This window comes from Humulus lupulus, chromosome 2, assembly GCF_963169125.1.
Source record: "Humulus lupulus chromosome 2, drHumLupu1.1, whole genome shotgun sequence".
NCBI classification, from domain to species: Eukaryota; Viridiplantae; Streptophyta; class Magnoliopsida; order Rosales; family Cannabaceae; genus Humulus; species Humulus lupulus.
Window position 1 is genome coordinate 38650576 of NC_084794.1, and position 27480 is coordinate 38678055.

Genomic DNA, 27480 nt, shown 5'->3' on the forward strand with positions numbered 1-27480 from the left:
CGCCATGATGAAAAGAAAGCTAAGTCGAGTCCGAACAATAAGCCAACCAAATATGAGCCCCAATTCACAAACTACACAACTCTTTCAGAAAGCCAGGCAGAAATCTATCTCGCCAGTCATCAGGAAGTTCCCTATAAGAAACCCCCACCGATGAGGAAAGAGCCATCTAAGAGGGACATGAACAAATTTTGTCGGTTCCATGGAGATTATGGCCATGACACAAACGAATGCAATCACCTCAAAGATGAGATATAATTTCTTCTCCGGTTGGGCAAATTGAAAAAGTATCAAGCCGAAATCACTCAAGGAGAAGGAGGCAGGAGCAATCCTGGTTTCAAACGACAAAGATCTCCACCCTTGCAGCCTGGAACTGTGGAATTTACCTTAGACACTATATGTGGAGGTCCACACTTGGCTGAGGAAAGCAACGAAGCAAGGGAGAAGCATGCTGAGCAGGAGTGCTAGGATCAGGAGCCACTGAAGCGGCGAGCGTCTATGAATATATTATTTCTAAATACTGCTTTCAGAGTGGTAGTTTAATTTCAAGTTGTTTAACTTGTTATTTAAATTTGGTTTATGAGCTGGTTATTTGCTGACCACCCATCTATTTTGGAACAATTTTTGTTGTTTAAGACTTGTTATTAGACACGTTTTGTCCTTTTTAATTTACAAGTAATAAAAGAGACTACGAGCAGCGTGGTCGATTCTTGCTACAAATGTGCATGTGTGTTAATTATCCGAACATTGTTCAATTGGTCGGTAAAATTGAACAGTGTTCAACTGGTCGGTAAAATCGGACAGTGTTCAACTGGTCGATACATTCAAGCAGTGTTCAACTGCTCGAATATTTTCCATATATTCTATGTGTTTCACGAGTAATAAACTACTCGAACAGATTCGTTCAAGTAGCAAGTGACTAAGGATCTCTTAACCCTCAATTACTTGGGGGGCACATAGGATATATCAGTATACAATTTAACACAGGCAATAAGAGCACGAGTTAAGATATTTGTTTTTAGGTTGACTTGTAAATTTTCGAAGTCCAAAAAGGCCATTAAGCTAACTTGTTTGACAAAGTTTAAGTAACTTGGAATTTTTAAAAAATTTTAAGTTAGAAGCAGATATTCGTGTGACAATAAACATTATGCTCATAAAATGTTAGAGCAATAAGAGTGTGAGAAAGTATACATAGTATGGACTTATGAAATGTCTAGAATTTCTAAGTTAGAAAACTAAGTACTCATGCGAAAATATAAGGCATACATCAGAGTGACTTTGCTATTCACAATAAACTTATAATGTTTTAAGTCTAAAAAGACTTAGAATGTTTCAAGTTAGCAAAAAAAAAAAAGAGTAAAGTATAAATGCCAACAGCTCGGCCATACGAGCAACAATGCAGTAGCAAAATACAAAACAAAAGTCTACTAGTCAGGTGGTCGGATTACAACTTGTCTGGTCGGATGAAGGCCTCTCTGGTCAGATGAGAGATCACTGGTCAGCTATGGCAGGTTGATCAACCCCTTCCTCAGCATCAACTGCTTCTTCCGGTCAGAACGACAGCGTGGGGGAAAGAGATGTAGTGCCGACAGGATTAGCTGCTTCCTCGGCAGCCTTTGCCTCACATTTCGCAAGCTCCTCTGCCTTGACCTCCTCTGTGAGAAAGTCGAGGTTAAGAGGCTTGTTTAGCTTCCACACCTGGTAAAAGCAGTTGAATCAGATTTCCTCGTAGCGAGCAAGATCAGCTTCCTTCTCCCGCCTTAGCTCCTCATTCTCGCGGGTCAATTCCTCGTTCTCACGAGTCAGTTTCTCCAGCTGATCGGTCAGTGACTTGTTGGTTTGAATTTGTTGTTGATTCTCATCAGACAGTCTCCTAAGAGACTCATCCCGCTCAGCCACGATCCTCTCTGCCTGCTCTAGCTTGGATTTGAGGTCTTTCTCCGAAGCAGTTAGAGTCTCCACTCTAGCTTGGGCATCCACTAGTTGATCATTTAGGACCTTGATCAACTCCTTATAATCAACTGCTTGGAGCTGAGCGTGACTGATGGCGACAAGCGACTGCATGGAAAACAGGAGGTTATTACAAGTGAAAATATTAATAACAAACTGTCTTAAGATAAAACACTTACATTCATCAACTGAGCAAGCTCTCTTCTTAAGATGACTTCAACGCTAAGCCGAGGAAAGGATTCAAAGCTTTGAAGCATTGAAGTATCATGGATAGTCTCGTTAAGCAGCTCCTTTCCGAGGCCACCAGCGGTGCGAAGGACCTCACTCGAGCCAGTCAAGCGAGTAGGAGTTAGGCTCGTAGAGGGAGGAAGCGAGGAAGGAGTCAGCTGCGGGATTTTGGTCGACTCATTGGGTTGCCTCCCTTGGCTGGGCGGAGTGGTCCTTGGGACTTTGCTCGGAGGGGTGGAGCCACTTCCTTCCCCGGATTTCCTCTTTGGGGCAGGAGGGGCGTTGAAATGCCTAAACATCTCTGGATCTGCAAAAGAGAAAGCACAAGATTTGTTAGTAAAAAAAACAAAATAAAGCAATATGTGGATAAGTACATTACTACTACTAGACAGTTCTACAAATCCCATATAACCAAGTTATCAAACATCTCACTATGACTACTAGACCTGAATTCAGGATTTGGTCAAGGAAGTCATCCTCGTCGTCGGATGATGAGCTTAAGTCCCTTTCAAGCTGGATGGCCTTCCCCTTCCCAGGCTATGTGGGAATAGCAGGTCTGCGCTGGTCCTTTAGCTGGGGCTCCCTAATGATGAGATCACCTGGTCTGCGGGAGTGAGGAGATGGTCCAGGAGAGAACTGATCGGTCACTACCTCAGTGCCGACGTTGGACTGATCAGTTGCATTAGCTTCTTCGGTGGTGCTCTCCACTGTGATGTTCTGGTTACTTGGTAGCAGGCCCACCATCTGAAGATTTTCTACAGTAACCAAAATTTTCACATCCTTCTCCTCGATGCACATATTGGCCAACTCCTCTACTCGGTCAAACATTTCTTTTGTAGGCAAGGGTTGGTGAAATGGACTCGCATGCGTAAAAGCCAGGTTGTTGGCTTTGATGTCCGACGTGAGAAAATACTCTGTATAGTATTTCCCAGGATTCGACTTGTGAGCAATGTCATATAGGTATTTAACCCCTTTGTGCCTATGAAAGAGGTGGAAAAAACCTGTGTTCTTGTGGCTCAGGTTGGTTCTAAAGTCGGATAGGTAGTGTATTTCGTGAGGAGTAGGCAGATCCCAGCCTTGCAGGAAGTTAAGGATGAACAGGGCGGACAACGCCTGAATCCCATTAGGAGCGATCTGAAAGGGAGAGATGTTGAAATAATCCGCTATTGATCGGAAGAAGGAGTGTAGCGGGATAGTAGCTCCTGCGTATATATGGTGCCTAGACCAGGCACAGTAAGGTCTGTCAGGTCTGTTAGCCCTCTGATGAGGGCGCAGACATATCACATTCACCCCTCTCAAGCCCAAGGCTTGGATGTGTTTGTCAAACATCCCAGGGTTAAGTTTCGTAGGTTTGGCGGTAAACCAAGAAGGTGTTTCTTCTCCTTCTTTTCTTGGTTTTTGGACAGCCAGACGCTGGATCTCGATAGCGAAATTCTGGGTAATTTTTCTCCGAGGCTTATTTGGTTTTTGTGTCTGGCGGGGTGGTCTCGAAGAAGCCGCAGTTCGGACCTCACTGCGTTCCACCACTTTCTATACCACTTTGCGGGCTACTTGAGGATCCTGGTACTGCGGGAGCTGTTGGACTTCTTTACCCTCATTGTTGATTGTTCAACTTGTTGATGGAGAAACTGCTCTTCGTGAAGAAAATATAAAGCTGAACGGGGGAGGATCTTCTTAAAACGGCGGAGGAAATCCTCAGGAGTGCGACTGTCAGGAGACTTCGACGAGGAGTCGCTGCTTTGAGGAGTATCGCTCGACTGTGGGATAGACGTGTCAGAGTTTGTGTGGTCGTCACCTCCGCTATAGTCGAAGCGATTCATCTACAAAAAATAAAAATGGGGAGGTGAGTAACCATACAAATTTGAATCAACAGAGCAATGTTTATTTTTCTACTTAGAAAAAATTTATCTAAGTAGTAAAATTTTAGCATGCATGAGGAAAAAATAATTTTTGTGCCTAAAAGTGCTTAAGGTCCCTAGAATGAGCATGAATGAAAAATTATGGTGATAGGAAATTTTTTTGGTGATGTGTGTTCCTATGTCCGAGCGGGTGGCTTAGTGTCCGTGTGTGCGTGCCTAAGTTGCAGTCCGAGGAGCAGCGTGTAGTGTCCGCTCGAAGCAGTGTCTAGGTCCGAGGAGCAGCGTGCGTCCGAGGGGCTGCGTCTGGGTCCGAGGAGCAGCGTGTGTCCGAGCATCACGCCTGGTCCGAGGAGCTGCGTCTGGGTCCGAGGAGCAGCGTGTAGTGTCCGAGTGGATGCTGGGTTCCGAGGGGATGTTGGGTGCCGAGTTGCTGCCGCGCCTATCCTAGCAGATGCTGCGTGCCATTCGAGCTGCTGCCGCGCCTGTCCGAGCGGACCGTGCCTAGCCGAGGGTTGTTGCCGTGCGTCCGAGGAGAGCCAGTTGGTGCATGTCCGAGGAGCCAGTAGGTGCATGGCCGAAGAGTTGAGGTTGGTCCGAGGGGCAGTGGATAGTACCGATCGGATGGGCATAAATTTCAAGGCAATCTAAGCATCCGAGTAGCCCTAGACCCATACCACAAACATAAACCCTAAGCCTATGCCGAAAAACAAAGACCTTAAATCCCTAGGACACAAACACAATTTCTCATCCAAAACACATAACCACAAGATCAAAATGGGGAATTTGTAAAGTTTCAAATGTTCTAGAGGCCATATTCATATCATCCATTGCCCATAAAACCATACATGTGATTTAGGTTGAAAAACTCATTTTTCTTTAAATTTCTATGAAATTGAAGGAAAAATTGAGTTACCCATAACCTAAACAACATCAAAACAGCCACAAAATACATTGCATTTCAAAGAGTCACAAATAGATTCAAAGGGAAAAATTTCCAAGAGGGTTTTGGCCAACACACCCATTCTTCTTGAAGTTTTGAAAAAAAAATAACAACACAAGTGAAGATGAAGGAGAAGGACTTACCCAATCTTGAAGAGCCCTTGGATTTGCTTGGATAAAGCTTGAAGAAATAAGAGCTCCTCCTTTAAGGTCCTTGAACTTTCGGCCAAGAGGAGAGAAGCTTGTGGGTTTCGGCCAAAGAAAGGAAAAAGGGAAGATGATAATTTTTTTTTGATTTTTTGCTCTCTTGTGTTTGTGGAAGTGTGGGAATGTGAAGGTCTATTTAAAGGGAAAAAGTGGGAATTGCCACTTATTTTTGGACCCTTGGAATTCCCTAGATATTTTTCTCCCCACGACTATGAGCAGTTAATTGCAGTGATCGTGGTCTGCTGTGGAGTAGTGGTCTGTTGCATGGGCAGGAAGATGAACAGTTGGATTTTTTTAATTATGCCGTCAGCTGTGGAGAAAAAAGTTTATTATGTGAGAGCATCATATAATAAACTTGGGGGGCAAATGTTATCCCCAAAATTTGAAAACGATGACGTGGCAATAGAAATGACAAATGGCAAGGAATGGTTGGGTGATCTGGATTAGGAGTGACCCGGTAGACCAGTGAATAATTTTGACTGGCTAGTCAAGTGTCATGACCGCCCAGGCATGACCTTGTCTGACCAGTCACAGGTTTACTGCCCAGGCATGACCTTGGCCGACCAGTCACATGTTTGTTTGGCCAGGCATGACCTTGGCCGACCAGTCATGCCATGTCCGACCAGTCATGACCATGTTCGACTAGTCAAGTGCATGTTTGCCCAGTCAAGTGCAAGTCTGCCCAGCCAGGTGCATGTCTCCCCAGTCAGGTGCGTGTCCGCCCAGTGAAGGTTTGGCCGACCAGCCTGAATGTGATATGGATTGACTAGACAGAGCAGGGCTACGTAAAAATTCCCAGAAACGACTCCAACAAGAATCGGTCTTGGCTTGCGCGGGAATCTCTCAGTTTATCCCATGAATATAGTGTATTGTTATATTTTGAATATTATTGTAAATTAAATATAGTGAGAATAACAAAATATCCCGATTATGGGGGACATCATTTGTACGATCCTGAGCCTATAAATACAAGGCTTATGGCATCATAAAAATGAATTTTTTCGGATTCTAATTTTCTAGAGAGAGAGTACTTGGATATTGAGAGAACTCGTGTATTCTTGTAATCTGCATTGAAGAAACTCAGTTGACTCATGTTCATCTGATCTTGAGGGTAGATCTATAATCATAACTCTAAGTGGACTAGGCTATTACCAACACATTGGGGCTGAACAACTATAAAAATCGTCTGTGTCGTTTATTTCTCTTGAAGGTTTTTGTCGTTTTGACGTCTATACGTCGTTGGCCAAAAACGCGGTCAACAATATTAAAATCAAAATTTATTAATTAATATTAATATATTGAAAATCAAATTAGTAATATAATAAAAAAAAATTATTTAAAAAATACTTTTACAGGCGCAAAATTACGTCGGCAAAAATCTCAACCCTCAGTGCATATATACACCTTTCCCGGCGCAAAAACGTGCCACTAAAAGAGTCATCTTTTGCCGGCGCATTTTTGCACCGCTAAAAGTGTTTTCCCCAACAACGCGACAAATTTTTTTGCCGGCGCATCCTTATTTTTCTCGGCGCATTTTTTCGTAGCCAAAAGATACCATTGCCATTACGTTTTGCGTCAGCAAAAGTGCAATTAGCGACGGGGGTATGTCGCAGACTTTTGCCGGGGAAAATTTGCGTCGGCAAAACCCATATGGAGTTTGCCGGCGCAAAACCTTGCCGGCAAACGTGAGATTTTTTGTAGTGTATCTTTGGTATAGCTAATATTTGATCAATCAATTTATTTATGTTTTAGCTCTTTAATGTTCAACTAATATTTGTGTTGGTGCAGTAGATAGTTTTGAAGTGTTGGACAACCATAGTATATTGTTACCAGAGACGAAGGTAGTACTAAGGGAGTAGAGGCTGAAGTCCCACCTCAAATATCTTGTTAGATAAAAGATAACCATCTAAAAAATATGAAGAACACAAAAGTTAATTTTGATCAATAAATTACTTGTTGAAATATCATATTAGAAAAGGAAACTCCACAAAATAACATTTATTTACCCCATTATCATAACTACTAGATACAAACAACATGCAATATGTTTGCTTAGTTTTATTTATAGAATTTATTAATTATTTTTATTAAATTTATATTAATGTCATATAAATTTCAAATAAAAATCCTATTTTATTTAAATAATTAATTTATTTTTGTTTAAGTTTATGTTTGTTCTAGTTTTTGAATTTGGGAGTAATAATAAAATATTATATATTATATGTTTAATGTAATATTAAATATTATACGTTATATTTAAATTCAAGTTTTTTGCTAGTTTTTTTTTAAATCAATTTGTTGTTAATTCACAGTAAATTATACTATACATTTAATATGATATTATTTTAATAAGTGAGTTTAAGTTTAATTAAATTTTATTTAAGTTATAAAACATATGATTTTATTATTTTTAAATAATTATCATTGTAAAATATCTCAAAAATATTAAATTTTAATTTGTTTAATTATGAATTATTTTTAAATAATTATCATTCTAAAATATCTCAAAAATATCATATTTTAATTTGTTTAATTATTTATTATTTTTAAATAATTATCATTGTAAAATATCTCATTTTAATTTTTTTAATTATTTATTTTATTTTATTTAAATTTAAGTGTTTACAAACTACCATTAAATATAAGAATATTTTGTTAAATATAAGAATATTCCGTTAAAGTTAACATTAAAAAAAATAAAAAACCGTTAAAACAAAAAATTTATGTTATCTACACATTTATTATAGAAGAGATATAACCTCTTTAAATTTTTCTACAAAAATAACTCTATACCCATTGGAAAAGTCCTAAATACCCTTAGCTAAAATTAGTTTTCTCATCTTTCTTTCTCCTTATATCACTCACGAAATTCATCCGAACCATGTCAAAAATGGTTCATTTACGAATGATATAAGGATACATAATTAATAATATGTACAAGGATAAATAAAAAAATGAAGTCTGAACTTGGTTCGAATAGGTGTGAACAAGTCTGAATAGGTGAACAAGTCCAAATTTGGTCTGAACCAAGTACGAACATAAAAATACTAAATTGTAGAATTCACATAAAATTCGCCATCTCAACATAAAATTCATTTTTTTTGGAAAAATTTTCAGTCAAGAACAATTAAAAAAAAAAAAGTATAAACTAATTGGTGAAAATGACATTTTTTTAAGTCATTTTGTACTTTAGCCTAATTTTGATATTTTTTTACAAACTGACCTCTGTCTAAAATTTTAACTAACTATCTAAAAACTTCAATCAACTTTCTGAATTTTTCGACCAACTATCTGAAAAATTTCAACCAGCTGGCTTAAGTGTTAGATGCCATTTTATAAAAAAATTATCAAAACTAGGTCAAAGTGTAAAATAACTTCAAAAAAATAGATATTTTGCCAAGAGACCTTTATATAATACAATCATGACCTATAAACAATAATAGCCCTCAAATACTTCAAAAACTCTTTGTTCCTTCAACTTTGGGAACTTTTGAATATAAATGAATGTGATTTATGAATGTTACAAACTCTTTCTTCATATCTATTTGTGATTTAGATTGGAACATGGTGGTTCGAGAGAAAAATAGTGAGAAGATGACTTTGGAAGAGAGAGAAAGAGAAAAAATTCAAAATTCTTGGAGAAGGTGGTTGAAATTTCGTGAGTGAGGTGAGGAGAAAGAAATAAGAGAAACTTAATTTTAGCTAAGATTGTTTAGGACTTTTCCAGCGGGTGTAAGATTATTTTTGTAAAAAACTGTAAAGGGGGTATATGGTTATAATAATGGGGTAAATGGAGGTTATGTTGTGGAGTTTCCCTTAGAAAAATGCTCAATAACACAAACAAAATCTCAATTCATCATACCTTAAAATCCAATTTAGAATTAAATCAAAATCCATAAACACAATCCAAATCTGAAATCAATATAAAATACTCCAAATAATCATAAAAACAACCATGAATCTCAACAATTCTTAGAACCAAACCAAAAGTCTAAACATAAACCCAAATACCCATAAATTATTTTTGTAACGACCCAAATTCACTAATAAGGCTTAAGGGCCTTGATTAGTGTGCCTGGAGGGCATAATGAGAATTATGTGTGATTTTAATGATTAAGATGTATGATTATGATTTAAAGCGTGTTGTATGACTATGTGTGTTATGTTATGTGATGATTATGCTATGTGATTTGTACCACGTGGGTGTGGTGATATCAATGTGATGCACGTGTCGAGACGGTCCTACAAAGCTAGATAATGGTAACTGGTGATTTGGTAACTTGTGTAACTGTTAGTAGCCATAGAGAGTAACAGGTTTTGTTGGAGAAATGGTAGAATTGCAATGTTAGTAAAAGGACAAGTGTGCTCTTGAGGTTTAGTTAGGAAGGGGTGTTAGTGGAGGGATAAGGTGGTCTTTTGGCAGTGGTTTAGGTGAGTTTCAGCTGAAGGAAAATATAATCACGTATAACACTTAGGGAAATTGATTTATGCTGAATTCTGAGACCTAGAAATAGAGCAAAAGAAAAGTAGAAGAAGGAAGTTGAATTTGAGTTGTGGAAGGAGAATCAAGGGGTTTGAAGTAATCAAAAACAAGCTTAGGCCAAGGTTATTCAGAGGTAAGGATTAGAACTTTGCTTTGTTGAATTTAAGTTTGGATTTTCAGAGATTGAATGTGGGAATTCAAGGATAGTTATGGCTGTTTGTGGAAATTCAGCTTGTGGGGTTATAAAGCTTGACTTGGAGCTGGAAGCAAGGAAGCTGGAGGTTGGACTCTTCACTCAAGGTAAGGATTCTGTGTAATTGTAAAGCTTATTTCTGTTATGAATTAGGGAATTTGAAGTGTGGTTTGGGTTTAGGTTTAAGCTTTTAACTTTCTGGTTTGAGTTACTAAGGCATGGAACTCAAGAGTGAATTTTGGGAATGATTGTGTAATTGAGCTAGGGTATGACGTTTTTAGGTTGTTGTGTGGTCTATTAGGGGTTTTGAGTTGGTTTTGGGGCTTGGGTATGAGTTTGGAATGATTTGGGTTCGGGAAAAACGTAAAGGAAAACCCAGAAATCTGGGTTCGCGAAGGAGCGTCGCAGCCATGTTCTTGGGTGCCGCAGCGCGAGGTTGTTTCTGGGAGAGCAAGCTCTCTGACTTGCTGGGCGCCGCAGCCCTATAGGGAAGCGCCGCGGCGCTAGGCCAATTTTAGGACATGAGATTTTGCAATTTTGAGCCTTTGCTCCGGGGGTTCGGTGGATGTCTTCGGTGCATTGTTTTAGGGATTTGGGGAAATCCGAGAGTGTGGGATTGGTTCCGGGAAGTAGTTTTGGATTGATTAGTGACAGAGGATGTTTCATTTGTGTTGTGATTAGGTCTTTGGAGAGGCTCGGGGTAGAGGACCGTGCTCGCGGCTTCGTGGCATCGGAAACTAGTGAATTGAAAGGTAAGAAAACTGCACCCGATTGTATGATTGTGATAGGACTAAGTGCTCCCGAGAGTTGTATCGTGTCAATGTTGGTATTACGCCATGGGACATGTAAAGGCGGTCTAAGAGTGCCGTACATGGTTTTAGCGCGCAGAGCGCGGATTGGCCACTGGTAGCCAAGGACAATGGGATACGGAGGGAGCAGCCTGAGGGCGCTAGCCCTAGTTATCATTTGTGAACTGTGTATATTATGAACTGATATGCCTAGTATGTGGAGTACTTGAATATACTGACTGATGATATGTCTGAATTTATGTGATGCAATGTGAGATATTGACTTGTCTGCTAATTGTTCATGCTCTGTTGTTGTTGTGTTTTCTTGTTGGGCCTTGGCTCACGGGTGCTACGTGGTGCAGGTAAAGGCAAGGGCAAGCTGGACCAAGCTTGAGGTGGAGAGCTCCGAGGTGGAATGTTCATAGCTAGCGGTTCGACCGCCACGGTCGAGGAGTGGACTAGGACAGGGATCACCTAACTACTTGTTTTGCCTTAGTATGGCCGGTTGTTGTACATAAACCTTGTGTCTTTTGTAAACGATCTTTGAACTTAATATTTTTGGGATCCCATGTAACAGATGATACTTTTTAATGAAAATGTGGCTTTTGAGACTAAAACGTTTTTAACCCTAGTTCCTTTATAGTTTCGATGACACGATTTTATTTAAATGACTTGATTAGCAAGTCTGGCACTTTATAAACACACAGTGTAACGGTCTTGGCTATCCAGGGCGTTACAATTTTAATAGATTTTGAAAGAAAAAAACATAACCAACTCATAAATTTCATGACACATGCCTAATCATCAAACGTCGTGGTCATTGGCGAGAAAATCATCCCATCCAAGACCAATGAAAGGCCCAATCATGTAGTCTTTATTGAGATCGTCCGTCAACGATGAAATCCTCCAACATCCCACATCTGAAAGAAAAAGAAAAAAGAAAAAAAAAAGAAAAGAAATTAGGTTTTAATTAATTCAATATCTTTTTAATTAAATAGTATTCTATGTTTATTAAAAATATTTTATAGATTATATGAATTACATTTTTTATTTTAAAAATGAATTCAAATAATTTTTTTTAAAAGTTATGAGTTGGACTAATCTTAACGCAACCCATGTAATATCCAATCAACATTTTTGTAGATATGAGCTATATATGCTGTAAATCTCAATTTATTTCGTAAATATGACATCTAGTGAATAATGTTAGAATATTTATTTATATGTATATACAATTAATTTGTTATAACTAATTGATTTAATATATCAAAGTCAATATTTTATTTATTGACAAAATATTCTAATTAATGGTCAACATTATTTGTTACCCGATTTTGTTTGTTAACTGATTTTGCATATCACAACTGATTGAGAGAATTAATATCTCAATCTGTGGCAGAGACTCTGATGGTATGTCTCACTCTATAAATATAGAGTACTGGTCTCCAAGCTCACTGCTCATTCTGACTACAATAACTCCATCTAAAAGAGTTAGTGAGAGCTTGGAATGTTGTGTACTCGTTCTAATTTCTGTTTATTTTATTTTGTAGATCTAAAGCTAGATTGAGATTATCAATTGCAATGGCTAAAGGTATACAATATTCGATCATTTCTTCGTATATGTTAAATCTATATATCAATTCTGCCTACATGTATATAATTGTTCATATACCTATATTTCATTTACTCTATCATTTGGTATCCAGAGCCAGATTTATCTCTACCTTGTTGTTTTTGTATGCATATATACATATATATTTTTATGATTTATAGATATGTGCCTATGTCTTCATATATATACATAAATTATATATTCGTGTATAGTTTTATATATTGTTAAAAATTGGAGATTATTAATTCAAATTTGTTTCTCAATTTTAGTTGCATTAGAAATCTTTTGGTAAGTGTTTCTAATGATTGGTTATTTGAGAAACTAGTTTAAAAACAAAGCAATGACCATATGCATACACGTTCATGGCCTCAAGTTGAATTTTTTTTTTTCAAATATGTTTTTTCGATCTATTTGAGTATTAGGAACTCTTTAAGTTTATATTTTCTAATGTTTTGATGTATCAAAAACAAGTTTTGAAACTCAAAGCAACTTTTGAAACCTTAAGAACCCGATTATAGTCAAAATTTATTCTTGATATTAATGATCCATTTTTTGCTGTTGTTTAATCAAAATAATTCCATGGATCTCTTTATCTATTCATTTCCATGAAATCTGGGCTTTGAAACAGGTATGTTGGTCGTTGGAATGCATTTTTCCGACCGGGTTTTGAACCGGATCCATTCGCCCCACACGCAGAAATCAGGTCGATTTTGACCCAACTGGAGGATAGGGATGAGAGAAACGACACGTTGTTTTAAAGGTTGCACAACACTAATAAGGGGAAAACGAGGCAGAAATTTATAAAAAATAAATAAATAAATAATTGAAGAAAAATTGATAGAAATTCTGAAAATTACATTTTTTAATTTTTTTTTGTAATTTTATTATGTTCTTCATTTTAATGCTTATTTAGACAATAAATTTCATTTTTTAATTCTTTTGCCAATTTAATTAAAACATATAATTTTGGTATATTATATATTTGGAAATTAATTAAAATGTGCAATTACTTAATTTTGGTGTATTTATTGTATGGTATATTTAATTTATTCATGCAATATTAAATAATTGTGCTATTTAAGAATGTAATCACATTTTTATTTTACAATTAAGTTTGTCCAATTATATGATTTTATTGTCTTATTTAGCATGGATATTTTCTGCCAAGCGTATATATGGAATTATTATATTTATTTTCCTACATATGAATAATTATGCTAATTTGTATGATTATTTTGTTATTATTCATGAAAAATTAATTTTTTAGTATAATTATATGTATGACTTTATGATTTTAAATACGTTGTATATTCCATTATTATGCTAGATATATTTAGATTTTATTCAAACATTAAGATATGTTGAATAATATTTATCACGTTAACATTCATAATTTATTCATAAAATATTCACATTAATATTCATAAAATATTTAGGGTGAATAAAATTATGAATAAAACATAAACAATTTTGTGGTTGACATAAGAACGTATGAAACTGAGACAAATGCTCAATCTAGAGCAATTTTTAATGATCTTCGGACGACCACACTAGGAGCACTACTCTATGTGATTGCCTATTATGTTATAATGAAATTTTTCTTAGGTCTTCCTAGAGCTTAAAACATAATGTCTAGTGCACCATATAATTTTAAATAATTAGGGAGTAGCCACAACATCTTTAATTATATAAAATTAAATATTAATTTGAAAGGATCACATAATAGACATAAATTGTGATTGATTATATAGATATAATAATTTTACCCCACAAGGATTTTATTATATTTATATAATTAATTAGGATAATAATTAAATTAATTTTCTTAATTTACCCACAAGAGTTATGCTAATTAATTTAATAGTTTTATCATAAAGTTTAATAAAGATAGAAGTATCAAACCTTAATTCATCCCAAATAATTCGTTTGAATAATCTATCATCCTATACATCCAATTTTATTAAATTAAAAATTGAGCCCACATGAAATTTTCGTTTAATAAAATTTCATCATTCAGCATGTTATACATTGGTAAAACATGACTTCATTAAGCCTCAATCTTTAAAAATCTAAGTTTGTAATCCTATTCATGCAGCTTCTTCATCTTCCTCTAGTTTCGCTAAAATCCTTACCGAAATTCCTAAGCTTAGGGGTGACAATTTCAAAATCTGGAAAGAACGAGTTCTTCTTCATTTAGGCTGCGCCGACATGGACTATGCAATAAGGAAGGATGAACCTGCTGCAATCACTATGACTAGCACTGTTGCTGAGATCGCACTATATGAAAAATGGGAGCGATCCAATCGCCTCAGCATCATGTTCATTATGTCCAAGATCCCTTTGGGAATGCGTGGATCGGTGGAGCAACCTGAGAAAGTCAAAGACTTGATCAAACTGGTCGATGAGCAGTTTGGCACTTCAGAAAAACCACTTTACAACAACCTCATCCATCAATTCTCATCCGCAAAGCTCACTGGTGTCAAAGGAGTTAGAGAACATATCTCAAAGATGAGGGACATTTATTCTCAACTGAAGAAGCTCGATATAGTTATTCCTGAAACCTTCCTAGTCCACTACATCCTTAACAATCTTCCACCTCAATACGGGCCTTTCAAAATTTCCTACAACATACATAAGGAAAAATGGTGTATCAATGAACAGATAACCATGTGTGCTCAAGAAGAAGAAATGCTCCTACAGGAACAAGGTGAAAGTGCTCACATGGCCACCCAAGGAAAGAAACGCAAACCATCCAAGAAGAACAAGGGGAAAATAAAGTCCCTCCTCAAGGCGAAATAAAGAAGGATTCCATTAAGTATTTTTTATGCAAAAAGAAGGGACATGCGAAAAAGGAATGCGCCAAGTTCAAGACATGAATGGAGGACAAAGGTAATCCAATTTCATTCGTATGTTATGAATTTAATATGGATAATGTTAATATTAACACATGGTGGATTGATTCTAGATCAATAATTCACATTTCAAATTCCTTGCAGGGTTTACAAAACCTAAGAAAGCCAGTGGAAAGTGAGCAAAGCATCTTATCCGTAAACAAGAGGGGATCACATGTGGAGGCTATTGGAACGTACCATTTAGTTTTAAGTAGCGGTTTTGTTTTAAAGTTAGAAAAGACATTTTATGTACCAAGTTTCTCTAGAAACTTGATTTCCGTTTCAAGACTTGTACCTTTTGGTTTTCCTTTACATTTTCAAAAAAATCTTTTAATTTATATAATAAATTTGAATGTGTTGGAAGTTGTATTTCGTTTGATGGTCTTTACTGCCTTAATTTACAAAACAATGCCGCTTATAATACTGTGCACGTTTACGCTGGCAATAAACGATGTGTTATGAATGAGAATTTCTCTACATTATGGCACTGGAGATTGAGACATATCTCCATTGATAGAATTAGAAGGTTAGTGAAAGATGGGGTACTCAATACCTTAGATTTTACTGATTTTGATACTTGTGTGGATTGCATTAAGGGAAAGCATACCTATAATGCCCCGAAATCCCTAATGCGGTTTAATGGTTGGATTAGTAGGTCGGGAGGGCCATAATTGTTTAATTATGCCATTAAATGATTATATTCATGTTTATGTGAATTATATTATAATATGATGTTAAATGCATGCATGTGGGTCCACATTTGATTATTAGGGAATTTTGGTAATTTGGCCCGTTGAGGGCATATTTGTGTATTTGGGTGCATATTGTGAGTTATGGATGAGATCTCATTAGTATGGATATATATTTGAGCTATTCGGCATGAGACGGTCTTATATTGCAAATTAACGGTTTTGTCATAACGAGGTCAATTATTGGGATAATGGATAATGAGAATGTTTATTTGATGATAAATTGGGAGTTATTGAGATCAGGAGGAAATTCTGGGAGTTTTGACTATTATTTCCTCGAGGGTGTTTTTGGGACCCCGAGCATTAGGTTTATTTGAGGTTACTTAAGCCTGAAGTAGTTCGTCAGATAGAACCATATGTTAAAAAAACACTTTCTCTCTCCCGTTAACCTTTGTGACGTTCGTGGAAATTTCGAAGAAATCTTGAGTTCTAGGAGTCAGAATCAAGCGAGAATCGATGCATAACAATCCTAGGAAAGATTAGAAGCTTCTTGACCGAAGGATTTAATAGAAAACAACCCAATCGAAGGTAATCTAAGTTTTAAGTTTTTAGAGTTTCTAAGCTTTGAATTGGATTTTGTGAATCGATGAGCTTTGATTCGTTTGAGCCTAGGGATTTGATGATTTTGGATCATCGGGATGTTTGACAACTTTGATTTTTGGATTTTGAAGTTGTTATCCCGAAAATTTGAAAAGAAAGACGTGGCAGTAAAATTGACACATGACATGAGTTAGTGGGAGGATCTGGCTTAATAATGGCCCAATACATCAGTTAAGGAATGAGACAGATAGTCAAACCAGATACGCCCGATCGAAGAGAATATTTGGACTGGGGGCTACTTGGTTCAGACCTCAGTTTAAAGACCCTTATTAAATTGGAGCCAAGTCCAAGAAATTGAAGGGGAGGTATGAATTTTGGTTCAAGATATAAAAGCAGTAGGTCCGATCGGACCTAAGCTTAGGGGACCTCTGGTTAAGCTTGGCTCGAATGAGTTCAAAGAGAATGACCAAGGCTCAAGTTTTACTCAAGCGGAAAGCCACATAGTGGCCGATCGAGTATGATGTGGAAGAGGTGCACTTGGGCTTGAATGAGGTGAGCAAGAAAAGTATACCTCGGACCACTTTGGTCCGAGGAGGAGATGTTGGAGTCCGATCGGGCTTTGGTTGAGAAGGAGAGGACTATGTCCGATCGAGCATACTCATAGGAGGTACCTTGGACCATTTTGGTCCAAGGAGAAGTAGATGGTGGCTCGGACCACCTTGGTCCGAGGAGAAAAGTCCAATGCCCGATCGAGCATTGGTTAAATGAAGAAGGCTCGGACCATGTTGGTCCGAGGAGAAGAAGGATGTGTCCGATCGGACATGGTGCTTGTGGAGTACCTTGGACCATTTTGGTCCAAGAAGATGTAAGTGGTGGCTCGGACCACCTAGGTCCGAAGAGAAAGGACCAAGGTCCGATCGGACCTTGGTTGAACGAAGGAGGCTTGGACCATTTAGGTCCAAGGAGAGGGGCATTGTGCCCGATCGCACAAGACGCCTGAAGGAGTGCTTTGGACCATTTTGGTCCGAAGAGATGCTAGGAAGAAGATGGCTCGGACCACCTTGGTCCGAAGAGCAAAGTGCAAGGTCCGATCGGACCTTGATTGAAGGAGTCAAATAGGGTAGTTTGAACCACCTTAAGCCAAAGAAGACAACCATTGTGTCCGATCGGACACAATGAAGGAGTATACCTCGAATGTACCTGACCTTTGGTCCAAGGAGAGCCATGTACATACCACCTTTGATCTACGTAAAGCTTGAAGAGTAGTCAACATGCATGAGAAACTACGTCAAACTGCCCGAAACTACTTCAGTGAGAATTGGTCCAAGCATCCGAGAATCACTCAATCCTCACTTGAATTTAGGGATCAGTTATATTTTGAATGTTTATTTTGTAATATAAATATTAGGTAAATAATGGAATATCCCGATCTAAAGGGGATATCAGTTGAGAATCCCAGGTCTATAAATAGAGACTTGGGAGGATCGTAAAAGGACTTTTGGAAAATTGAGAGTTAATCTGTGTTCTAGAGAGAGAAAGTGTGTTGTTCTTGAGAGAAACCCTTTTTTGTATTCTGGAATATTTGTACTGAAGAAACTCAGTTGACCCTAGTTCATCTGATCTTGAGTGTGAATACAGTAATAAAATCTCTAAGTGGATTAGGCTATTACCAACCATCGGGGCTGAACCACTATAAAAATCTCGTGTTATTTACTTTTATTCATAAAAACTGTCTGTTGTCGTTTATAATTCTCTTGAAGGTTTGTCGTAGTTGACGTTCTTAGGTCGTTGGCTAAATTCACAGTCAACATTTTGGTGCTTTCATTGAGAGCCTGAAGAGAAGACAGACAGTCCCTGAAGCATTATGGCGCCCAAGAACACCACCGCGGCCTCCAAGAGGGTAAGCACCTCCAGGGAACATGCTAGATCGGAAGGTCCCAGCGTTCAAGATCGTGAGAACGAGCCTAGAGTTGTGCTCGAGGATGCAGTTCCAGAAGTAGAGGAGCTCCAGGAGACTATGAGCGCATTCCAGGAGGAGCTAGCTCAGTTCAATGCTAGGCATGAGGCCTTTGCTGAGGAAATGGCCAAGCAGAGGTGAGAGATGGACGCTAGGAGCGAGGAGATTCGTCGACAGCAGGAGGAGGCCGATAGGCGACATCGCGAAGCTGCGCTTGCTCTGGAGGTAGCTACGCAATTGACCCGAGCCAATGCTCAAGCTGCGCCTGGGGTGATACCCGCCCCAGAAGCAAGGACCACAGAGGCTGGTCATAAGAAAGCTGATAGACCAGGAAGGGGTGGTGGTAACCCACCTGGTCATGAGGAGGAGGGATCACGATCGCGCACTGCCTCTACCCAAAGGGGGAATTCTAAGACTCCCTCAAGGAGCCACAGATCAGAGACTTCCAGGTCAGGAAGTCATAAGTCTGGCAGTAAGAAAACACATTCTGAGCAGGGGCACAACAAAGCTCCTCGTGGCAAGGAGACTTCCCACTTCAAAGATGGACATGGGCGTGATGAAGGTGACAGTTACCACACCAACCAGTCGAAGGAGAAGAATAATAACCGACGAGGAGGAGATGATCAACCAGCTCAAACGGGGAAGCCACCACGGCATCCCAACCAGCGTAATGGCAAGGAGCACGCTCCACCTAGTAGGCCCTCCGAGAAGACTCGGAGTATGGTGTTCGACCGGTTGGGAAGGAACACTGCTCAGAAGGACCTGAGGGACGTCATCGACGACAGAAGGAGGACCGCTCCGGTCGAAGGGCAGGAGCCAATCCGTCCTACCAGTCGAGTAGAAATACTCGATGTGGATACGCCGGATAGGAGTGCCCGTCCAAGCGGTCCCGAAGGTGCATCCCCAGCAGTGGCCCCAGCCATCCAAGCCCAGCTTGATGCTTTGACGGCGGCAGTCCAAAGTCTGTCGAAACAACCAGTTATTGAACCGGTAGACCACAGAAGTGGTAGCCCTTTTTGTGCTAGAATAAGAGCGGCCCAACCACCAAGGAAATACAAAGCGCCGGTATTGCCAGTTTATACAGAAAAGGCAGACCCGGTGAGACACGTTGGGAAGTTCGAAGATCAGATGGAGCTGCTTGGGGTGAGTGATGAATACCGCTGCAGAGTCTTCCCCACCACCTTGTCAGATACTGCCCAGGAGTGGTACTGGAAGTTCAAGCCCGACTCCATCACCTCTTGGGAGAGCTTTAGGAAGGAGTTCTGCAGGCAGTTCAGTACTGCCCGAACCCCTCCTGTTTATGCCAACCACTTGGTGGACATTAAGCAAGGTAAAGATGAGTCTCTCAAGAACTACATTCAAAGGTTTATGAGAGAAGCCAATCGGGCTACCGCGGTTGGAGATGAAGGGAAAATGGTTGCAATCTCCTCCGGTATTATTTATCGAAGTCCTTTGTGGGACAGCATTCACCGCCATCCGATTTCAACTTTACAACAGTTTTTGGACCGTGCAGATAAGTACATGAAGTTGGATGATGCCATTGAGAAAGGAGAAAACGGGTTGAACAACCCAAGTGGATCAGAGGATACTCCAAAGGATAGCGGAAATGATCAAGGCGGTAGTAAGAAACGTGGGAATAACGGGTCTGACCGCCGCAGTGAGAAAAAAGCTAAGTCTGGGTCGAATGACAAACCTACGAAGTATGAACCTCGATTCACCAACTACACTACTCTTTCGGCAACCCGAGCAGAGATCTATCTAGCCAGCCATCAGGAGGTCCCTTACCGAAGACCCCCTCCAATCAAAAAGGAAATGAGTAAGAGGGATAAGAACAAGTTCTGTCGTTTCCATGGAGACTATGGTCACGACACGAACGAGTGTAATCACCTTAAGGATGAGATAGAGTTTCTCCTCCGCTCGGGGAAACTAAAAAAGTATAAGGCAGAGAAGACCCAAGGAGAGGGGAGCAGCAATAATCCTGGTTTCAAGCGGCAACGGTCCCCACCTTTGCAACCTGAACCTGTGGACTTCACGTTAGATACAATATGTGGAGGACCACATCTCGCTGGTGATAGCAACAAGGCGAGGGAAAGATATGCTCGCACCCTTTGTCATGAGTTGGAGGCAGCGTCCACATCCGAGGTTATGACGGTGGAGGAGAGACCATCAAAGAACCCAAGGTATGAAAGTGAGTCCCTCACTTTCACTGAGGAGGATGCTAAACACGTGAGGTATCCTCACAATGATCCTCTTGTAGTGACAGTTCAAATAGCTAACATGAAGGTGAAAAGATGTCTGGTTGATATGGGAAGCTCCGTAAACATTATTTATAAGTCCTCTTTTGAAAAAATGAAGCTATCCATAAATGACTTGAAGCCATACTCTCACGTCATTTATGGGTTTACTGGAGAGGGACTGTCACCAGCTGGGACAATAAAGTTACCAGTCACCACGGGGGAAGCTCCCAAGCATGAAACCGTGATGACTGAATTTTTGATTGTTGACTGCCCGTCTGCCTACAATGTGGTTATTGGTCGACCACTACTCACCAACTTGCATGCGGTAATTTCAATTTGGCACCTCTCTGTGAAGTTCCCGACCAGCACTGGCATAGGCTGCGTCCAAGGAGACCAAAGGGAAGCTAGGGAGTGTTATAATGCCTCCATAGCTAAGGCAAAGAAAGGTGCCAAGGAGAACAACATGATTGTATGCGTTGAAAGAGAGGAAGTGGATGAGATGGATGTAGACCATAATCTTGTAGTAGTGAACGATGAAGAGGTGTTGGAGGAGTGTGGCCAGGAGAGCACTCCTAGTTTGAAAGAGCAGAAGACCCCATCAGGTGATGAAGTCACCAAATAGGGCGTTGCCCAAAGCGAGGGAAGAGATATTGATCCTCGCTTTGGGGATTATGAGAGTGATGTGGGACCGTCCGAGGAGTTAGAGGAGGTCCCTATAGATGAGAATGACCCGACAAGAGGGGTCAAGATTGGGAAGAAGTTAAAAGCTGAGGTGAGAGTACAGCTGATAGAGTTCTTGCGAAGGAATCAAGATGTCTTCGCCTGGTCTCACAAGGATATGGTGGGTATCTCACCAACTGTGATCAGCCACGTGCTCAACGTGGATGAAAGGTATCCAGCGGTACAACAGAAGAGGAGGTTGCTTGACAAGGATCGAGCAAAGGCTCTTAAGGAGGAGGTAGAGCGGTTGAAGGAGAATGGGTTTATTAGAGAGGCATACTACCCAGCTTGGGTTTCAAACCCAGTCTTGGTGCCTAAACCCAATGGAAAGTGGAGGACTTGTGTAGATTTTACTGATCTAAACAAAGCGTGCCCGAAGGATTGTTTTCCTTTACCGAGAATAGATCAGTTGGTGGATGCAACCTCAGGTCACGAGACCTTGTCCTTCATGGACGCATATTCGGGATACAACCAAATCAGCATGCATCCTCCTGATGAAGAGCATACCAGCTTCCGAACGGATATAGGGCTCTATTGCTATAGAGTGATGCCCTTCGGGTTAAAAAATGCAGGAGCTACCTACCAGCGCTTGGTGAATGGTATGTTTCATGACTTAATCGCAAGAGCATGGAGGTATACGTAGATGATATGCTGGTGAAGTCGAAGGAAGCTGGGGGGCACGTGGGAGACTTAGAGGAGTGCTTTGCAATCTTAAGGAGATATAACATGAAGTTAAACCCGCTTAAGTGTTCGTTTGGAGTAGGTTCCAGAAAATTCCTTGGGTTTATTGTTAACTCCCGAGGAATAGAAGCAAACCCTGAGAAGATCAAGGCTCTCATGGAGATGAAGTCTCCCACAAGAATAAAGGATGTGCAAAGCTTGACTGGGCGGATTGCGGCTCTAAGCAAGTTCGTCTCAAAATCAACGGACAAGTGCGTCCCGTTTTTTAACCTGCTTAAAGGAGGCAAGAAGTTCGAGTGGACCGCAGAGTGTGAACAAGCTTTCCAGGCGATCAAGGAGCATTTGGCTCAACCTCCTGTTCTTTCTAAACCAGTTGATGGAGAGGACCTATTTATGTATCTAGCAGTCACAGAACACGCTGTTAGTGCTGCCTTAGTGCGTGAGGAGGATAAGGTGCAGCACCCAGTGTATTATGTTAGCAAGCGCTTGGTAGGAGCGGAGTCCCGATACCCCATGATTGAGAAGTTGGCCTACTGCTTGGTACTTGCGTCACGAAAGTTGAGGCCGTATTTCCAAGCACACCCCATCAAGGTCCTCACTGACCAGCCTCTTCGCCAAGTTTTACAAAAACCGGAGTCGTCTGGTCGGCTACTTAAATGGGCGGTCAAGCTAGGCCAGTTTGAAATCAAGTACCAACCAAGGACTGCTATAAAAGGTCAAGCCTTGGCAGATTTCATCGCTGAGTGTACCGGAATCGTTGAGGTCCCTAACCAGCAGGAGAATGTTACTGGGTTAAAGGAAGAAATTCCTGCTTGGCAACTTTTCGTTGATGGATCATCGAACGAGCACCATTCAGGAGCTGGGATTATACTAGTCACACCGGAGAAGCACCGAATTCATTGTGCACTAAGATTCGGATTTAGTGCTTCTAATAACGAAGCGGAGTATGAGGCCCTCTTAGCAGGCTTGCGACTGGCTAGAGATGTACGTGCCCGGTCAGTGGAGATAAACAGTGATTCCCAATTGGTGGTTTATCAAGTATTGGGGGAGTACCAGGCAAGGGGCCTACGCATGGTGGCATACTTAAACAAAACTAAAGATTTGCTAGCCCAGTTCGAGGAGTATACCATCAAATTAGTACCAAGGGAGCAGAATTCCAATGCTGATGCTCTAGCAAAGCTTGCAAGTGCGAAAGATGCCGAAACACTGAATATAGTTCCAGTAGAGTACTTGGCAGAGCCAAGCATTGATAGACAAGAGGCCATGCCAATTACGATAGTCGACACCTGGATGACTCCCATCATTGCTTACCTTGAGCAAGGGACACTCCCAGATGGTCGTAATGAAGCAAGACAAATTATGAGGCAAGCTGCTAGATACACCATGGTGGATGGAGTGTTATATAGGAGGGGATACTCCTTACCTATCCTCAGGTGCATAACTCCCGACCAGTCAAAGAACTTATTAGCTGAGGTGCATGAGGGGTTTTGTGGAGATCATGCTGGGGGGCAGAGTCTATCTAAAAAGATCTTGAGGCAAGGATTTTTCTGGCCTACTATGAACGAGGACTCTATGGAATATGTGAAAAGGTGTGACAAATGCCAAAGATTTTCTAAAGTACCCAGAGCACCCCCAAATCTTTTGAAGCAAATGCAAAGTCCGTGGCCTTTTGCAGTGTGGGGCATTGATCTGATCGGGAAGTTACCCAAAGGAAAAGGAGGAGTGCAGTTTGCAGTGGTCGCGGTAGATTATTTTACTAAATGGACTGAGGCCGAACCATTAGCCACGATCACATCGAAGAAAGTATTAGACTTTGTAGTAAAAAACATAATATGTCGCTATGGTCTACCTAAGAAGATAGTGTCTGACAATGGCACCCAGTTTGATAGCGACATATTTACCGATTTTTGCACTCGGCATGGCATCACCAAAAGTTTCTCCTCGGTTGCCCATCCTCAAGCCAATGGGCAAGTTGAAGCGGTAAACAAAACATTGAAGGACACTTTAAAGAAACGCCTAGAGCAAGCTAAGGGTGCTTGGGCAGATGAGTTACCAGAGGTCCTTTGGTCATATAGGACTACCGCTCGGACGGCAACTGGCCATACCCCATTCTCTTTAGCATATGGGTATGAGGCCATGTTACCTGTGGAGATAGACCCACCATCCCATAGAAGGACCGTTTACAACCAAGAGGAGAACCATCAGTTGTTGGCAGAATCATTGGACTTCCTCGAAGAAAGGAGAGAGGAAGCAAGCCTTAGAGTAGCAGCTCATCAGCAAAAAGTGGCATGCTACTTCAATTCCAGAGTACGAGACCGAAAGTTCCAGGTTGGAGATTTGGTCTTAAGAAAGGTATTTGTTAGAGACCCAACAACTGGTGTACTAGGACCAAACTAGGAAGGACCGTATCAAATTGAACAAGTCTTACCGCCCGGCACTTACAAGCTTGCTCGGTTGAATGGGGAGCTGATCAGAAACTACTGGAATGGCGAGCACTTGAGAAAATATTATCAATAAATACTACTTGCAGAGTAGTAGCTTTGTATCAAGTGCTTAACTTGTTATTTAAGTTTTTTTTGTGAACTGGTTATTTGCTACCCAGTCACATTATTTTGAACAATGTTATTTTGTTTGGAACTCGTTGTTAGACACGTTATGTCATTTATTATTACGAGAAATAAAAGAGACCACGCACAGCGTGGTCGCACCTTGCTACAAACTTTGCATATGTGTTGATTATTTTTGCTTGGCAGTGTTCAACTATCATAATGATTTAAACAAAACAGGTCTTCTAAAAACTAAGTGTAAATATATACTGGACAGTGTTCTACTGGTCGGTATCATAACATGAAGGACCAACGTTTAAATAATATTTTTGTAGTGGTCAACTACTGATATATGTTCGTATATTTTATGTGTTTCACGAGTAGTAACTACTCGAAAAAATTCGATCAAGTAGCAAGTGATCAAGGATTTATCAACCCTCAATCACTTGGGGGGCACATAGGGTATACTGGTATGTATTTCAACACAGGCAATAAGAGCACGAGCAAATATGTTTGTTTTTGGGCTGACTTGTAAATTTGGAAGTCTAAAATAGCCATTAAGCTAACTTGTTTTACAAAGCTTAAGTAACTTAGAATTTTTTAAATTTTAAGTTAGAAACTGATATTCGTGTAATAAGAAATTTATACTCATAAAAAGTTAGAGCAATGAGAGCATGAGGAAGTATATTTAGTGTGAACTTATGGAATGGTAAAAAATTTCTAAGTTAAAAAACTAAATTCTCATGTGAAACTAAAGGCATCTAAAAACTTTGTTATGCACAATAAAAACTTAAAAGTTTGAAGTTGTCAACAAGGAAAGAGTAAAGTGCTAAATGTCAAAATAGCTCACTAGTTCGAGCAACAAAATACAAAGTAAAGTAAACTGTGATGAACTACAAGAGGGAGTCACATGCGAGCTCCTCTAGTGGGTTGATCGACTCCCTCCTCGGCATCAGCTGCTCCTCTCGCTCGGAATGATAAAGCAGAAGAGGCGGGGGCGAGTGCAGGAGGATTGGCAGCTTCTTCAGCGGCCCTTGCTTCGCATCTGGCAAGCTCCTCTGCCTGAGCTTCCTTGGAGAAACAATCAAGGTTAAGAGGCTTGTTCAGCTTCCAGACCTTATAAAAGCAGTCGAAACTGGCCTCCTCAAAGCGAATCAAGTCAAGCTCCTTTTCTTGCTTCAGCTCTTCGTTCTCGCCGATTAACCTCTCATTGTCTCGAACTAACTCTTTAATCTCGAGGGATTGCTTCTCCAATTGAGTTGTCAAGGAAGCATTGTTTTGGGCCTGCTTCTGGTTCTCGTCAGAAAGTTTTTTAAGAGACTCGTCCTGTTCAGCTACAGTTCTCTCTGCTTGCTTCAGCTTGGACCTGGCCTCCACCAGTTGATCGTTCTGCACCTTGATCAACTCTTTATAGTCTACGGCTCGGAGTTGAGTGTGACCAATGGTGACAAGTGACTGCATGGAAGACAAAAGGTTATTACAAGTAAAAATACTAATAACAAATTGTCTCAAGAAAAGATACTTACATTTATCAATTGAGCGAGCCCTCTCTTCAAGACAACGTCGACACTAAGTCGAGGGTAGGAGTCTAGGCTTTGAAGCGTCAATGCATCGTGACTAGCATCCTCAAGAAGTCCCTTGCCCAGGTCGCTAGCAGCGCGAAAAAGCTCGCTCGAACTACTCTGGTGAGTAGGAGTCAGGCTCGCAGAAGGAGAAAGGGAAGAGGGAGCCAAAGGCGGAAGTGTAGTCGGTCCCTCATTTCGCCTCCCTTGACTGGGCGGCGCTACCTTCTGAATCTTCTGTGGAGGCATAGAGCCACTTCCATCACCAGTTTTCCTCTTTGAAGCAACGCATTCTCTGAACATGTCTGAATCTGCAAAGGAAGAAAACACGAAGTAGTTAGAGATTTAAACATAATGAAACATGTACAGGGGTATGCTGCAATTTTATTACTCTCTAACTACCAAGCTATCAAAAATATTCCTATTTTTACTAAACATGCGTTACCTGCATTGAGGATCTGGTCGAGGAACTCATCCTCGTCGTCCGAAGATGAGCTAAGTTCCCTCTCAACCTCGATAGCCTTTCCTTTCCCAGGCTGAGCGGAAACAGTAGATCTGTGCTGAGGTGTGGGTTCTCTAATGACTAAGTCGCCAGGTCTGCGAGAAAGCGGAGAAGGCCCAGGAGAGGGCCGATCAGTCAATAGCTCCGTGCCTTCATTAGACTGATCGAGTGTGTCGTTCTCCCCGGTGGTACTTTCCACCACCAGATTCTGCTCACATGGCACCAGACCCACCATCTGAAGGAGGTCCAACGTGACCAGCCTTTTTACATCCTTATCTTTAAGACTCATGTTAGCCAATTTCTTGGCCCGCCTAAACATCTCTTCAGTAGGCAATGGTCGCTCAAACGGACCCGAGCGCGTAAAAGCCAAGTTGTTGGCCTCAATATCCAATGTGAGGAAGTATTCCTTATGATACTTCCCGGCGTTTGACTTATGGGAGATTCCGTTGAGATATGTAACCCCCCTATGCCTGTGATAGAAATGGAAGAAACCTGAGTTATTGTGGGAAGGGTTGGTCCGAAGATCAAACAGGTAATGCACCTGATGAGGGGTGGGCTCGTCCCAACCATTCAGAAAGTAAAGGATGTACATCGTAGAGAGTGCCTGGATCCCGTTCGGTGTGATCTGAAATGGGGAGACGTTGAAGTAGTCTGCTACAGACCGGAAATAGATGTCCAGCGGGAGTGTTGCTCCAGCTTGTACATGGTGCCTGGACCAGGCACAATACCTTCCACCGGGCCTATTGGCTCTTTGATGCGAGCTCGGACACGTCACGTTTGCCCCGCTCAAGCCTAAAGCTTCAAGGTGTTTCTGGAATAGCGCGGGAGTAAGTTTGGAA

At 40.5% G+C, this 27480-nt stretch overlaps 1 protein-coding gene across 1 annotated transcript; it reads right to left on the reverse strand.

Annotated features, from left to right (window-relative positions):
* Positions 1-1713: 1713 nt before the first annotated feature.
* LOC133814162 (uncharacterized) lies at positions 1714-26930 on the reverse strand. Its single transcript, XM_062247157.1, has 3 exons — positions 26585-26930; positions 2127-2482; positions 1714-2055 (listed from the first exon to the last, which is right to left on the reverse strand). Exons 1-3 carry the CDS (start codon positions 26928-26930, stop codon positions 1714-1716), a joined length of 1044 nt encoding a protein of 347 aa, XP_062103141.1.
* Between the last annotated feature and the right edge of the window lie 550 nt (positions 26931-27480).

What these genes read in the sequence shown, in the direction of transcription:
- LOC133814162 (XM_062247157.1), bottom strand. Translation starts at nt 26,930, where the DNA reads ATGAGTCTTAAAGATAAGGATGTAAAAAGGCTGGTCACGTTGGACCTC. An exon ending in CGACCAGATCCTCAATGCAG is followed by an intron (nt 2,483 to 26,584) that starts GTAACGCATGTT and finishes TCTCTTTTGCAG; the next exon opens with ATCCAGAGATGTTTAGGCAT. An exon ending in AGCTTGCTCAGTTGATGAAT is followed by an intron (nt 2,056 to 2,126) that starts GTAAGTGTTTTA and finishes TTTTCCATGCAG; the next exon opens with TCGCTTGTCGCCATCAGTCA.